Here is a 16,924-nt window from a genome sequence, read left to right on the forward strand (position 1 = left end):
CGCCCTGAGGCAGACTTGGTGAACCTTTCTGCCTTGTACCCACTGTTACTAGCATAGACCTTCTGTCCATGCCAACACAGAAAACAAAATGGAGCCCCAAGCGTGGCTCATTGGGAGAGTGATAGGAAAGATGTGGAGAGACGCGGATTCAATTCCTGCTCATCCCTGTGTTGCTTGTGTGTTATTGGGGGAGTTTATCCCATCCCAGTGAGGTTAAGGGGTGACTCTGCATTAGTTTGGTGTGCCTTGTGGTGCCCACAGTTGCCAATGTAGATGTTAGCTGGCAGTGTCTCCAGCCAACGCAGAAAATAGAGGAAGAGTCACAGAATAAATGGGAAGAGTGGCACGGTGGGCCACGATGCTGCCTCACAGCCCAAGAGACATGGGTTCAGATTTTGCCCATTCTTTGTCCTGTGTGGGGGTTTGTACCCAGGTACTCTCCTGATGACTTCACATCAGCCTGGTCTGAGGAGTTGTGCCCTGTAATGAGCTGGCAACCTTTTCTAGATGTGATGTGCCCCAAATTGTGAGGACAAGTTTCTGCTAAAAGAGGAGGATGGCACAGGAAAATGAAATGGCAGAAAAAAAAAAATGGCAGAGTAATACCATTGGTGGTTTGTAGGGGGCGTCTGAGACCCCCGCCTCCTCCCCCAAATTCCAGTTGTAACTGCACAGTTCACATAAATCTTTTGTATTCTTCTGCTCCCTTTAAACAGGCTTTGTTACCCCAATATTGTTAACTTCAGCACACTTCACTAACCCCTTCTGTCTTTGTTTTTCCAGGTGAGCTTCGTCTTCCTCCACCCGACTGAGGAAGCTGATGGTCTTCTTTTAGAGCCTGTGGGCAGTTCCGGTCAGTCGGCAGTGTATCCTGGAAGCACCTTCAGCTCCGACGATTGAGCTCCCTCTAGTGGTCCCCGACAGGGCTGCACACTTTGACTACAATTCCAAATTTTGGGCACACTGCCACCCGGAGCACAGGAGGAACAACAGCAGGCAGTCCATCGATGCCCCTCCATCACGTCAGCGTGCTGCCAACCGCCCCAGCTGGGTCACCAGTTCATCCATGGCTTCCTCCCCACATTTCAGCCCACAAAGGATAACAACTCCTAGGCAGGTCAGTGTTTGTGTGGACTTTGCATGTTCTCCCTGCACTTGTGAGGATTTACCTGGGTGCATATGGCAGTATAACTGGTAGAATGTGAGTGCCAGTGGGTGATGTCTCGGCATCCCTTCCAGGGTTGGTTCCCACTTTGTTCTGCTCCAGCACCCCCAAGTGAGAAACTGAATGGATGGGTGGGCAGGTGACGTACGTGTAGAAGTTTCACAGGAGAAAGCTGAAGGGAAACGTGGGAGACGCTCGCCCTCCACTCCTCGATAAGCCGAGTTCTTATCTGGGACTTTAAAGGCGGAATGCAGCACATCTGTGGACGGACGGTGATTTATGTTTACTGGCAAAGGTTTAAAAGTGCAGCAGTGTTTCTGTTCTCTGATCCTCAATTCTTTTGGCTCTCAGGTTTTGTCAAAATGAAGAAAGCATTTGCTGTGAGCGTGGGCGAGACAAGGCAGCGAGGAACCCTCAGGACCCTGTGACACACAGCCCGGGTTCAAGAAGATCAGCAAGAAACGCGAATCTCAGGTTAGATGAACCCTTTAATATACTGGGAGCAGAATCAGGGTAACATGCGTGACAGCGCCCTCTAGTGGGCACATTGTGAATGGGCAATGGTAGTACCCTGACCCTCTGGTCCAAAGTCCAAAGTTATTGACAAATAAAATACTGACACACTGATGGATCCTAATAATGGCACAGATGTCGTAGGAGCGGTTCATGCCAATTGTGCCCCCTGTTTTCTGATAGGGTACCATTTTTGAAATATTGAGAATAGGAAAAGCTAACCTAAAACTTTGACTTCTGATACACAGTGTAACAGTGTCAGCTGGGCCAACACTCGTGGACACTCCTGCACCATATGAGGACGTGTCAAAAATAAATTAACAGCAAGTCCACATGCACAGTGGCTCCTGCTTTCAGCCCACGTGCCGCTGAAGGGGGGCTCTGGACCCCTGCCACCCTGAATTGCATTGTGCATCTTTGAGAATGTTTTGTTATGCTACGTCATGTTATATTACTACTTACTGCGCTATTTGTGTGTCATTAAGTTTTTCAAATTGGTGGCACAGACAGGTGAAGTGACCTGCTCAGGAACACAGAGGGTCAGTAGTGGGTTTTGAACGCACCACCTCAAGGTCTGGAGTCCAAAGCCTTTACCACTATGCCACTCTATCTATCTATCTATCTATCTATCTATCTATCTATCTATCTATCTATCTATCTATCTATCTATCTATCTATCTCATATAGTGCCTTTCACATCTATATTATGTAGTGCCTTTCACTTCTATCTATATAGTGCCTTTCACATCTATCTATATTATATAGTGCTTATCACATCTCTCTATCTGTTATATATTGCCTTTCACAACTATCTGGTATGTAATGCCGTTCACATCTATATTATATAGTGCCTTTCACATCTATCCATCTATAATATAGTGCCTTTCACAAAATATCCATCTATAATATAGTGCCTATCACATCTATCTATATTATATAGTGCCTTTCACATCTATCTATAGTATATAATGCCGTTCGCATCTATCTATATAGTGCCTATCACATCTATCCATCTATATTATATAGCCTTTTACATTTTTCTATATTATATAGTGCCTATCACATCTATCTGTTATATAGTGCCTTTCACATCTATCTATAGTATATAATGCCGTTCACATCTATATTATATAGTGCCTTTTACATCTATCTATCTATAATATAGTGCCTTTCACATCTATCTATATTATGTAGTGCCTATCACATCTATCTATCTATATTATATAGTGCCTATCACATCTATCTATTATATAGTGCCTTTCACATCTATCTATAGTATATAATGCCGTTCACATCTATATTATATAGTGCCTTTCACATCTATCTATCTATAACATAGTGCCTTTCACATCTATCTATATTATGTAGTGCCTATCACATCTATCTATCTATATTATATAGTGCCTATCACATCTATCTTACATTTACTTACTTGACTGACGTCTTTATCGAAGGTTTGTGGTGAACTTGTCTACTTGTCATTTTGTTTTTCCCATTGAAGCACAGGCAGGTGAAGTGACCTGCTCGGGGTCACACGGTGTCAGGATTTGAACCCAAAGCCTTAGCCATTATGCTACAGGCAGGCAGTTGTGGTCATCTTAGGCTAAGGTGGGAGACGCTGAACTGAAGTGTCTACAGTAGAAGGCGGAGGTGCTGCCTCCTGCTGGTAAAGCACAAGGGACTGTGGGTGTACAGTCTCGCCATCTGATCATCCCTTAGCCACGTAAATCATACAGAGACTCAAACCTGCGTGTCTGTGTAAGAAGGCAGCGTGGCCCCCTAGTGGTGAAGGAGTTCAACAACAAAGAGCTTATGCAGAAGTTGGCTGCTGGTTCAACGCCTTTGGTTGATGGGAGCGTGTCACATAACATATGACGACTGTCCTTCACGCTTGACATCTGCAGGTCCCTTTGGATGAGGCCCATGGGCTCTAATGAGGACATGAGATGGCCTTATAATGCAGTGACGTATTTCTGACCATCACAGTCCACCGTTTTCTGCTTTTTAGTACTTTGTACGTTTTGAAGTTGAGGTGCGGTCGTTTAATGAGGCACATTTTTCCTGAAAGCATCCTTCTCAAGCTCTCTGTGTCAATAAAGGCGGTGCCTGTAGACCGGCAATGTCCGAAGATTAAAGAGTGTGGAAGTGGATGTTGCACAATACATAAGTGTGTTTGTACACTCTCAGAGTGGGAGTAAGCACAGGGAGCACTAAAATCCAGAGAACCCATGGGGAGTGTGAAGTAAAGCCCTAAGCTTGAATGGAGTAAAAACAAAGTGGCATTTTACATGGCGCCATATATATTGTAGGACTACCAACACCAATGGTCTACCTAAGCATCATGTCCATTTTCAATGAGGACCTCTGAGTATTGGGTGGGCCTGCAAGTAAAAGATAAAAAATGGATTCACTAGAAGGAAGGAACTGAGGGTGGGCAGTTTGAAGACAGCAGGTTGCAGGTTCATATGCTGGAACTCCATAATTCAGGGCAAGTCATTTGGTGGTCCTTTACATGTAAGAAAGTGTGCCATTTAATCAGACTTTTCTGATACGCTGTCACTATAATTAAACACCCTCAAACCTGCTAATCCGTTTCCAGTCATAGGAGGTGGGCCAATGTTAGGGTAGGACGTGATGCCAGCCCCTCGCAGATGAACACAACACATTTTATTTACAGGGCACCTCTTCTGTGCAGATCCAGAGTAGAACTGTTGACATACTGTGATAACTGGCAGCACTGCGTGCCACCCAACGGGCATCAAAATCTAATAGTTATATAAAATGCATAAGGGTGGGATGACCACACAGATGTAACACAAAGTCACTAACTCCAGTGGGGTCTGCTTCGTTACTATAAGGTGGTGTGCCTCACCCACTTGCCCACCATCCCCAATACTACAAGATCCAAAGGGGTCTTCTCCTTCTCACTTGCTAGTCTCTGGCTGACTCCCCCCAACTCCGAGCTGAATCGACCACTGGGCACAGAGCAGCTTTTGAAGCCCACTTCAGGATGACTTCCATGTGGCAGTCCCGATTTATTTCCCAGATGGCTGTAATTGAAGAGTCAGACACCTTGGTGGATCTGACACTACAGGGCAGCACCCCGCGGACTGAAATAACTCAGACATGTGCCCAATACCCCAAAACTCAATGGCACTAACCTCCTGATTAGAGCCCATGGGCCTCATCCAAAGAGACTTGCGGATGTCAAACGTAAAGGACAGTCGTCACATGTTAAGTGACATGCTCCCGTCAACTGAAGGCATTGAACCAGCAGCCAATGTCCGCATAACCTCTTTGTTGTTGAACTCCTTCACCACCAGGGGGAACCCTTGACTGCCATTTCACTTTTCTGGTACCTCTCTGTGCCCATGGTAGCCTTCCCACTCACACTGGCACTTGGGCTCCAATTTTTAAATGCAGATGTTGCCCTTCCCCGTTGCATTTCCATGCTTTACACCTTTTGCCTTTGGCATCCTCCTGGCACCTGGGCACTGCCCTATTATAAGCACAGGGCCACGCAGTCAGAGGTGAAAATCAAACCCCCACACCACTAACCCACACCATGCTGCTTGTCAAATCCATCACATGATGACGTCTAGAGGGCCAAAGTCCACACCTCAAAGATGGCGAAGGACTCCAGAGCACCAGGAAGATGTCGATGTCGACCGAGAGAGAATATGCAGACTTCACATAAGGGTAGGATTTGAACCTTGGACCCTGCAACTGTCAAGTAACAGAACTAATGACTGTGCCACCCAGCCAGGAAAGCCTTGACTGGATGCTGGGCTTTTGTATCTGATGCAGAACATCATCGGTTGTTGAATTTATTGGGCAGCTCCACTAGGGGGCGCATATTTAGACAGAAGTGTCAGAAGGGACACAAACACTGGCACCAGAGGGGGCGCCACTGCTCACAGGACACACAAGGAAAGGCTCTCCAATGCACTGAAGTCCACAGTGACTATGACCAAACCCCAGATGCATCACCTGCTGTGCCAGCTTGTAACTCCAAATCAATCATGGTAAGTCCTAAGCCGTGGGTGTTGGCATACAGCAGGTCTTTTTCGTAACACCTGCAGGTCCTCTCTCTGACATTGTCTATTTATTAGGTTTGACTGGCATCTCTAATTAGACCCACTGTAAAGGAATGAATGTGCCCTGTGGTGGACTGGCATCCCACTCTAGAGTGGATTCCAGTCTTGTGCCCATTGCTGTCTATTTAAAAGAGCACTAGGCACTGAACAGTAAAAAAAAAAAAAAAAACAACTTTGCGTCCCCCCCTGCACCCCCAGAGTGAGGTTGCCACGCTACGTGACATGGCAGGTAACGAATGAGCAGGCTAACGGCCGTGACCAGGGAGCGTGGAGTTATCTTATAACTGGTGGGCTGCGCTCCTCTCCGGCAGGCCACCCAGGGCTGTTTGCAGGGGCCGTGCCAGTAGTTTATTTACCAGTCGAGGGTTAATCTTTGCAGCCGCGCCGCCACGGTGGGAGGCTTTTCTCTTTCTTTTGTGCCTGCGTTTTTTCATTGTCGGGTCCCACCCCCTATCCCGCAGCTCGCTCTCTTGCTTGCTCTCTCTCTCTCACGGAGAGGGTCAGGTAACAGGGCCACTCCTGAGGGGAGCCGCTCCTGGCACGATGAGGGTCGCGCTTCTCTAAGGATGGAGAAGAAGGTTTGCTTGATCCAGACAGACTTTCACCAGTACCGTCCTGCCATCAGCATCCAAAGCAGCCCTCTGGCACACGTAAGAGAGACGCCTTTTTTTTTTTTTTTTTTTTTAAACCGCGTGCCGATTCCCACTCCTCCATGTGGCGCTTGTTGACGGCCGGGACACTGGCAGGCTCACTGAATGAAGAAATGGGGAGGTCCGTTCACGTGAGCTGTCAGCTGTGTGCTCCGCTCTGGAATGTGAGGGATAATCATCCAGGTACACCTGGAGCACTGGGGTGAAGGTGGCGCCTCCTGGGGCTGGGCTCCTGACCCCTCGGCCACCTTTGGATTTTTTAATGACTTCTCCTGCTTCATTAGGGCGGCTTGAAGTCACCTTTCCCACGTCTCATTCTGCTTTCCGTTTCACTGTCTGGTGACATGTTGAACCCGAGCAAGGGAGGCTGGCAGCTCCTGGGCACTCTGGTTAGTGGGTGGGTGCTGTATGACTCAAGGGGCTCAGTTTGTGGCGTCCTTCAGAAGATGCTCATTCTCGTTAGAAGGCTGTTTTTTTTATTGCTTTTGAGGTAATTGGAGCCCTCAGTCCCGAAGTGGGATGTTCTACAGCTTGGATGTTGAACCAAATGTTGTTGGGCATTACACGTTCATTAAAAAAATGGTTTTGAATTGGAGACCTTCAGCTGGTTATTTAATCTTATAGAACAAGAAGGCCCGATGCCCGGTTCAGTTGGCACTTGGGGTGGCTTCTATGTGGAGTTTCCGTGTTCTCCCTCTGCATATGTAGGCTTTCTTATAGGACGTCCTGTCAGACTGGTGCATCATGTGTCACTGTGGGTACCTGGTGTATGCAGAATACTCTGGGGAGGGTTTACAGCCAATCAATCTTATAGTGCCTTACACAGTCAGTACTATTGAAGTGACTCCCCAATATCTACATAAAGAACTTTGTCTTTAAAAGCCCTATATAAACGTATCTAACTATCTAATCCTGCCTACTATACCAAATTCTATCTCTATCTATCTATCTATCTATCTATCTATCTATCTATCTATCTATCTATCTATCTATCTATCTATCTATCTATCTATCTATCTATCTATCTATCTATCTATCTATCTATCTATCTATCTATCTATCTATCTATCTATCTATCTATCTATCTATCTATCTATGGATGTGTGTTTGCTCTGCTCACCACCACATTCATCTGTCAGCCTGCTCGTTCATTCATTCACTCTGTGTTTTCCTTCAAGTGTCACTCGGCTTTTTCTCACTCTGCTCGGTCAACAACATGGCTGATTTAAAATGTTGGCAGTGGTCCGAGTTGGAGCCGCTAGTGTAAAACGGGCTTAGGATTTGACAGAAAAAAAAGTGCTTTTCTAAGTCCAAACCTGCAGATCTCCGCGATTTTCCCAACTGAGCCTCTTGACACGCTAATCCGTGACCTCAACGGGGGTTTAAACCGGGATTACCAAATCCCATTCAGAAAAGAAAATATTTGTGCGGTGTGTGCGAAGCCCACCTGATTCCCTTGAAATGTCAGAGTTTGAAGGAGGCGTCCTGGGGCAGGTCAGAGTGATTGGCGCTCTGCGTTGAGGCGTCAGCCTTGTGAATGGCTGCTGTGTAAATCGCAGGTGTAAACACAAACAGAAAATGGGAGAGCTGCATTGGAGGTCTCCTCTGAAATGAGATCGTTTTCCATTGTGGGGTCTTTGATATCAGTCTGTCAGTCAGGGACAATGGAGGAGGTGATGGGCAGGTAAATGATGTGATGTGTGAAGACTTAACACTGCGTTAGGACGTAAGAATCCTGACAAACGAGAGGAGATCATCGAGTCCACCAGGCTTGTGTGTCTCGCTGAGTTGCTCAGATCCTCCTTTAGGTTGTGAAGGTGTGTCTGCTTCAATTCCATCACTTGGTATTTTGCTCCTGATTCCAACAACTCCTTGAGTGAAGAAGTGCTTCCTGGCTTGAGTCCTAGATTTGCCTTCCTGTAGTCTCCAGTAGGTGTCCTTGAGTCCACAACTCACCAGTAAGCTCCTATGTTTCTGCTGGATTGATCTTCTTTATCGATGGGTTTGGGAGTCCTGGATTAGACCCCCACGCAGTCTCCTCTGCTTGAGACCCCACAGCTTTCCCTCTATGATGCTGTCACAGCAGGACCTGCCCTTGGCTTCCATGATGTACTCGGGTTGTTCTTTTCTGCTTCTGTCGTTTTTGGTGACCAGAGCTGCACACAGGACTCCAGTGCCATTTAAGTGGCCTGGTGGACAGCAGTCAGGGTTCAAACCCAGCCTGGTCGTTATCTCTTTGGCCCCATCCACACTTTTATTTATTTAGAAACACAGACATCACAGGTGAGCACTGCCGACCCGCTAAGATAATGGAAGAATGCGACTGACAAGTGACTAATGTGACACGGCCTCATAATGGATGCGCACGCCACTTTCCCAGTGCACCTCAGGTTAGGCCAGTTGAGCCCCGCCAGTTGAGATTCACACACTCTTTGGGTTTACAGACAAGCAGCTTCAAACACTCAAGGTGACATCAGTAGGACACCGTCGATTCCAAGTCCTTCACGATGAAGACGAGTTCTTGGACTCAGAGAGCTCTGCCTTTTTGTTTCTCGGAATTGTTCTTTGGAATGCGCCGTGAACTTATACTTAACAGCAAGAAAGTATGTGACAGGCTGTCACTAAACACTGTCATTTGTGAAGGACACCTGAGCCGACAGGCTTTGGCATGTTGCTCGAAATCTGAATTGCTTGCAGTTGAGCTTCACTCCCGTGAGCTGAGGGGCTTCTGTGCATCTCCGTTGAATGGTCTGGACGGAAGATGGAAAAAAGCCAAGCTGCCCGACAGCCTCTGGATGGGCAACACTTTTAATAAAACTTTCTTCATCCATCCATACTGCTCATCCCCCTTCAGAGTCACAGGGACAATACAATACATAGTTTATTTTTATAAAGGTGGGCCACAGTGGGCTTTAACAGGCCCTGCCTTTTCACAGAACCCCCCTCCCCCCACCTTGAAAAATTCCCCCAAAAAAAGCCTTGCAGGAAACTTTGGGAAAGGCAGTTCAAAGAGAGACCCCTTTCCAAGTAGGATGGGTGTGCAGTGGGGGTCAAAAAAGGGGGGTCAATACAATAAAATACACAGAACAGAAGTCATCCTCAATACAATAGAAATATGACAAGTACAGAGTAGAGTGAGTGCATCAGGAGATGACATCCCATAATACAATTTGGAGACCTCGGCCATCAAGTTGCCTCCTCCTATTGGCCATTCCACAGCTGAATCAGCGCTGGGCCAGCCAATGCGATGACAGGACCTCTCTACCTGACAATTCAGAGATGATGAGAGCCAATCCTGGCAGGATTGGGCAGAGGGTGGGCACCAGAAGTGCAGACCAGGCCAGTTTATAGCCTTCCCCTTAACCTGAAGGTGTTTTTTTTTTTTTTTTTTTTTCTTTTGTGTCATGCCACGCTACGGGCACATGCCCAAAAGCTGCTTGGCAGTGTGCATGGCACAAGAGAAAAGCAAATGATCCATTAATTTCCTGTTGTGTTTTGTATAGGCAAGAAATTGTGGCGAGCATCAATGACTAAACTGCGAACAGCAAATGATCTTTGGTGGGGCCATGTACTGGAATGAAAGCCCCCCACATAGTAAGAAAATTTTGGGCACCAACCGGGGCATCCTGTTTATTGTCTGAAGACGCACAAAAAAACAACGAAACATAAGATGACACCCATTGGCATGGATGCTTCCCATTATGTGGGTTCCCACTTACAGAAATGAGGTCACTGAGGTGGCAGAGCTCCATCCGGCGGGTCGCTGGTGCCAGTAATGACACCTCAGGATTTTAGGGAGGCTGAACCGAAAGGGGCGGAGTCAGTTGCTGTCACTGGGCAGCTTCTCAGCACTGTGGGGGGGAAAGGAGGAGATGACCTTGTTAATGACAGCGCCCCGTCTCACCCCGGCAGCTTATTATATACCCTCATCAGAGCCTCCAAAGCACACACGTGGCAATGGAAAGGATTACATTGCCGGAGATGTTGGTATGTTAGACTCGTGAACGTAATGAGGCACAGGGAAGGGAGAGTTTTCCATATTCATTCAATGCTAAGCCGATGTTAGTCGATACTTCGTGCCCCAAATTGGCTGCCATCTTTGTGGTGTTGTGCTCGTTTAAATATGGAAATATTTCCAAACTTCAACACGTTTTTCCTCGTTTTTTTTACTTCGGAATAGTGGAAGATGAACAAAAATGCATTTCATGGAAAAACTTACTTACTAAACTGGCCAATCAGAGCCATAGGGGGCTGGCATAGGGTATCAGCCTGGCACCACCTGCTCTTCAGAATGGGATGTCCACCTGAAGGTAAACCAGCTCGGGTTGCTGCTGGAAGAGATCTTGGCGAGGCCAGCAGGGGGAGCTTACCCTGTGGTCTGTCTGGGGATCCCAGTGCAGTGACAGGGACACGGTGACTTAAATAGGGCACTGTCCTTCAGATGCAAGGTCCTGACTCTCTGTGGTCATTAAAGATCACTGGGCATCTTTTGCAAAAAGCAAGTTGTTTTTTTTCCCCCCTGATGTCCTAGCATACTTGCCCACCACCACCACTTCGTCCATTCTGGTCCCACCTCATCATCCCCTGTCTCTCTAATTAGCTAACTGTCTCTCTCTCTCTCTCTCTCTCTCTCTAACCCCTTCACAAATTATGTGTGGTAAGGGTACTGGCTCAATAATGGCTGCTGTTGCATCATCCAGGTGGACGCTGCCCAGCGGTGGTGTTCTGTGTAAAGCGCTTTGAGTGGTGAGCAGGGCGCCATATTGAAGTAATGAATGAAGAAGGTCTGCTTTGACGTGATGTGCTGTCACGTTTCTGATGAGCTGCATGTCAAGTTGTGCCATAGGCCACTGGGGTTGCAGCGTAGGCGTGACGCAGAAATGCAAATTGGCCTTGGCACTCGCATATTTGGGATGTGAGAGGAAAAGTCAAAGGCTTGGTGAAGAGTCCACCCAGACAAGGGGGGCACATACAGACCAAGGCAGTGGCCCCAAGCCTGCCAGCTCCTGATGAAGGCTTCTTGAGCGAATCTGTTCTTGGTGTTCTGCGCATTGTATGCGGTGTTACATACACCCTCCTGTTCTTCCTGAGACTCTGTGAAGGGGCCTTGTGCTTGGGAAAGGCGCTATATAAATAAGTTTATTGCTGGAACAGTTTATGGCTCCAGTCCTTGTAAGAGTGGGGTTTCTGGCAGTGTGGGATGTCTTCCCTCCTTGCAATCGACTCCTGACTTTCCGTTTCAGTTGCCGTGATCTTTTGGCATCAAGTTTTGCCCTGTGTGTCACCATCCTGGCCGAGCCCGAATGTGGTTATGAAGCTGGGCCTGAGGTGTGGGCTCATTAGGGGGGTGCTATCCAATGTGTACATCCCAGGTTGGCCAAAAGACGCTTTGTCCGTCCACCTCATTTTCTAAAGATGCCCTCCCTCTTGACAGGCCCCCCCTTTATCGGGACTGCCCACTTTTTTTACTGCCATGCTCAATGTGTTCTTCAGCCTTCCATTATTTTCCCTTAGCTCCCTCTTTTTCCTTGAGGATGGTGGCGTGCCCACCCGAGCCCCACTCCGGTCCTTTCCGGCTCAGATTGCTGACCGGTTTGGGTCACTTTAAATCAAACCGCAGACCCCTCTCGCGGATAGAGACCACGTTTTTGCCGGCAGGTAGTGTGGCGCAGTCCTTAAGGCTTTGGGGTTCAATCCCACCACTGACCCTGTGTGAGCAAGTCACTTCACCCGCCTGTACTCCAATTGGCAAACCAAAGAGAGAGATGTTACCAATTTTATCCAAAGTGCTTTTCAGATACGAGCGTCGGCCAAACAAATAAATGGAAATGTCTTCAGCTTGTAACTCGTGGTAGTGTAGATTATGGAGGGGCTGCTATCGGACCCTCTACTCGTGACAAATTACATTAAACAGACTAGCCTGAGGCACAGGTCGGCCACCCACCCTGATGTTCCTTGAGGGGGTCACCCTTGTGTGCCCATTTGCAAAGCGCCAGTCTGGAGCCCACCCTGTGAGGGTCTCCATGCCCTGTGTGTGGCTGCACACTTCTAGCTGGCCCTGCAAGGGAAGCATTTGACCCTCTTAAAAAAAAAAAAAAAAAAAAGAGTACTGTAGGTGGGCAGACTTTTTGCGATGACATCTTGCCTGAAGAATTCAGTCATTACATGGAAATGCCAACGCACTAAGACTTTAATTGAATTTTGGAGTTCGACGGCATGACAAAAATTCCACAGGTGTAAAGCCTGCCAGTTAGCTGGGGCGAAACCGAGCGGCCAGAAAGTTTCCACCATCGTCACCTCCTCCTCCTCCTGCTCATCGGGGACCTCGGATCACCGATGACTGGAGGCCCAGAAATAAAACGCCTGACCCTGACGGCGCAGCTGCATGACCTGTGCTTTCCTTTAGTGTCATCTGAACTTTGGATGAACGGCCTGAGTCAGAACATCAGTTTCAAACGAGGCGTAGCGGCGTTTTTGTGCCAAGCTTTACGTCACGTCTAATTATAAGCGAAGCAGAGTGGGTTTATGCACTGAGCGGGAAAGTTCATTCACATCCATCCTTCCATCGACTTTGCCAGCAGTTGACAGTTGGGGACAGCTGAGGCCTGTCATCGCAGCCCTGGGCACAAAGGGGCAGCCAACCAGCCCGTCACGCAGCAGCACAGATGGCGGCCATGACCGTAGTTGACCCAGAGTGCCCGGCACTGTGAGGCGCCAGCACCGTCCACTAAACTCGCTCCTACTGGGCCAACTGGAATTTGCCAGGTAGCTTGGATGGTGACCCTAAAATGAAAGCGAGGTCAGGAAAAGGGATGGAACCACCACTCGGTCTTAATGTTGTTTTGAGGTGCATTCCCATAAAACGTCGAAGTCACCTACTGACGTCAGGACGACTGCGCTATTGTGAACGGGGCACTCTGACATTTTGGACATTTCGATAAAACTCCCGTCTGTGAATTTCTGAACTCGTCTGACTTAGAACAAAGAAACTTGGGAGGTGACAGGATTAGGGACACGGGGGTATATGAAACAGAGGTGAGGGATAGCTGCACGGGGATGTCCTCCGTGAAAACTTGCTCTGCCGAAGGTGACAATACAGGAGTGGGCCCATCCAGGGCTTGGACATCCCTGGAGGGACCGCAATGAAAACTGCTCTCCACTGAAAGTCCCAAGAGGGACTGCACAGAAGACCCCCCCAAATCCAGGTGTGTGAAGCTTGTTGCGACCAAACCCAAAGTGGAAAACATCTTGGCCGTCACGTTGTATTCAAAGGTCACGACCTCAGGGGACACGCAAAAACAAAATAAAATGCATCAAAATAGAAAATAGCAGACGAGGAAATGAAAATTGTAATCCACGACCTCAAAAGTCCCCCAGCAAGTGTTAGATCTTTGAAGCTTTGGTCCAGAAAACGACTTAAGAATAGAAAGCAAACTGCAAGGCCTCGTCCCTCCAGCCTCAGGTATTCCAGTGACGGCTCTCATCAGATCCACGAAGATGGCCGACCAAACCTTAAACACCTGGGCTGTTGTAACCGCTCATCAGTTGGGACTTGGGGGGGTCTTTGTTGTTTTTTGACCTTCTGCTGTTTATTTTGTTGCTTATTTCAGTTTGTGGCATCGGCGGTTGAAAATGGCACCGGATTTGCCGAGTGCTCCAGAGTAGAGACGGGGGTCTCGATCCACACATCCTACCGAGGAGGGTAAAGTAGTAGTAAGGATTAAAGCTCTCGGGACGGCCCCTCGGGCCTGTACGGCTGCACACACGCGCTCTCCTTCCTTTGTTTTTATAGCCATCCTGCTTTCTCCATTAAGCCTCTGATTGAATTTACAGGAAGCCTCTATGAGCCCCTCGCCGTCACTCACACCTCCGTCACTGCACTGGGCCTTTGTGTTCTTCACACTTATCTGAAATGCCAGCTGCCAGGGGGTTGTCCTCCAATCCCCCCAATAATGTTAGGAAGGTGGCACCTCTACTTATGGGAGATCATCAGCCCCATCTAGAAAAGGGGCTTCTATCAGGAATGGGCAGGCCTGCCACACTGAGTAGCGCCTCCTGCAGTTGTGTGTTGGCGCGGTTTACTGATGCTGGACCACTCGTCGACTTTGACATGACGGGATTTGGGTTCACTTAAAATGAGTGACTGGATGGTGGACAAAGGGTTAATAATATTGCACCATGTTGGCACTGGACAAGACTAGGACCTGCTGAAGACTGTAGAAGAAGAGGAGGAAGAAGAAGGTAGACAGGGACCAGTTAGAAAGAGAGTGACTATAAAGGACTGTAAGTGGGGGTCCTCCAAAGCAGGAGGTCACAGCAGATGAACATCATCTGGGAACTGGGGAGACCCTGCTGTCCCACAGAGAGATGGGCAGTCAGGAAGAACTTGGGGGGGGGGGGGTGCAGCTTGGGTGGTGCTGTGTAGGCCATATGGCTGGAGGAAGGCACTCAAAACGTTAACAAGAAAGAACCCACCTAGAACTTCTGCCAGGAGTGTCTGAGCCTTGAGCTACGGAAGGAGGTGGCGTGTGATGAATGAGCCGGGGGGGCGGGGGGGTTATTAGTCAAAGCGTTGGTGAGAGCGATGAAGGCCAAAGCACATAAGAACAGAAAGGGAGAAGACTCTGGGTAGCACCTTTCAGCTGTTTGTCTCCAGCTTTTACAAATGTCTTGAGAAAACTCCTGTGCAGTTCCTGCCATGTGGACCAGGTGGTTTTGAGAAACAAGGCATTCGAATCTGGGGGCTCATTTTGTTCAAAACCCAAAGTCCATTATTTAATCACATCCTGTCACAAAGCCATTTTGGTTCCCATTTGGACGCCACTGTGTTGGGTTTCTGTTTTAGCCGTCTCCATGGAGATATTTCCCAGAATTCCACACGAGCGCTCATTTGTTATGTCAGTTTTGTGACGTTGCAAAGATCACAATGAAGAGATCTCACTTTTTTTTATATTTCTTAGACTCCTGGGTACCAACACACAAGACTGAAATGAGCCTCTGTCTGTTTCTCTAATGCAAAATGATGCAAAGAACACTGATAAAGAGTTGGGGTACCACCTTGCTATCTATCTAACCTGCCAACTATGCTATCTATCTATCTATCTATCTATCTATCTATCTATCTATCTATCTATCTATCTATCTATCCTGCCAACTATGCTATCTATCCTTCCAACTACGCTATCAATCTAATCCTGCCTACTATACCAAATCTATCTATCTAACCTGCCAACTATGCTATCTTTCTATCGTGCCAGCTACACTATCTAATCCTGCCTACTATACCAAATTCTTTCTGTCTATCCTGCCAACTACGCTATCTATCTATCTAATCCTGGTTACTATACCAAATTCTATCATATAGTGCCTTTCACGTCTGTTTCCGTCTACTCGATTTTCTTCTAATCAGTTGTCTAGTTCACACAATGTCAAGGCCTCAGCCCATTGCTATGTCACCTTTTTTTTTAAAGACGACTTTTCCAGATCTGGCCGATTTTGTTTTTTGTTTGTTTGTTTCAGTTCGATTCCCCCCCACCCCCATTTCTAATGCAGGCAGGTTGGCACATGTGAAGCTCTGGGACTCTGAACTTGAGAAGTTAACGATTTACTTAGCACATTAACGCACGGCCGACGTTGTGAGTGGCGACTCTGCTCAAAGTGACAGGCCCAGTCTGCTGTCCTCTCCCTCACACCGGTTTGCTCAATGCATTTTTTGGGGTCTGAGAGTGGAGACAGGCCTGCTTGCTGGTGCTATCATGACACCCCCCGGTCAGCCGTGCCCACTCTTATAACAGCTAATAAGAGCTGAAATTGGAAGCCACCTTTGTCTGTTCGTCCAGCGCCTTTTCTGGGCGTGGTGGAGGTCTGTTCACGGCTTTGTCAGTAGACCCCATTACTAAATGTGATTAGCATGTGATAACAGTGACTGCTTGCTATGAAGGTGACGACACCATGTTGGGATTCTCAAGGCAGGCCAGGATGAAGAGGGATACATCAGGAGGCTGTGAGGTTTGGTGCTTGAGGCTTTGGATATCAGACCCTGAGGTTGTGGGTGGACCCCAGTCCCACTCCTGACACCACCGTGTGACCCTGAGCAAGTCACTTCACCTGCATGTGTACTCCAGTTGGAAAAGCCAAAGAAGTGAAATGTTGTAAGTCACCCTGGGTAAGACGTCACCCGAAGAAGTAAATGTTACTGTTAGATGAATTACTGCCTGGTACCAGCAACTGAACACGTGGCCTGTACAGTACGGTATTTCAGATTTGGCCTGCAGTACCTAATATACTGCAAAAGTGAGAAAAACCCGAACAGAGCGTCATATCTGCGCACGACGGGGTCCATGACATCCCCCATTCCTTGTCAGACGTACCGTAGAGCGGAGAAGAAACAAGTTCTCGACGTGTCTGTTATCCCATCAATTGCTCAGAGTGCCTAAATCTCATTTATTCTTTCCAAAAATATTTCTAAATAAAAACTTTTGGAAAACGCCGATCAGCAA

General features: G+C 47.8%; 1 protein-coding gene across 4 annotated transcripts in view; it reads left to right on the plus strand.

The window, feature by feature from the left end:
* The first annotated feature begins 803 nt into the window (after nt 1-803).
* Nucleotides 804-16,924, plus strand: part of LOC114665161 (putative uncharacterized protein MYH16) — a 115,894-nt gene continuing 99,773 nt past the window's right edge. The window contains exons 1-2 of one of the 4 annotated variants that reach the window (XM_051918795.1): nt 804-1,117; nt 1,517-1,639. Coding sequence is in view for 3 of the 4 variants with exons in the window: in XM_051918793.1 (XP_051774753.1) it covers nt 6,342-6,425 (84 nt within the window). In the remaining variant the exon portion in view is untranslated. Of the gene's footprint in view, nt 1,118-1,516; nt 1,640-6,133; nt 6,426-16,924 lie in introns of those variants that run through there. The other 3 variants (XM_051918793.1, XM_028819578.2, XM_051918796.1) reach the window with 3 other exon arrangements.

This window comes from Erpetoichthys calabaricus, chromosome 14, assembly GCF_900747795.2.
Source record: "Erpetoichthys calabaricus chromosome 14, fErpCal1.3, whole genome shotgun sequence".
In the NCBI taxonomy this organism is placed as follows: domain Eukaryota; kingdom Metazoa; phylum Chordata; class Cladistia; order Polypteriformes; family Polypteridae; genus Erpetoichthys; species Erpetoichthys calabaricus.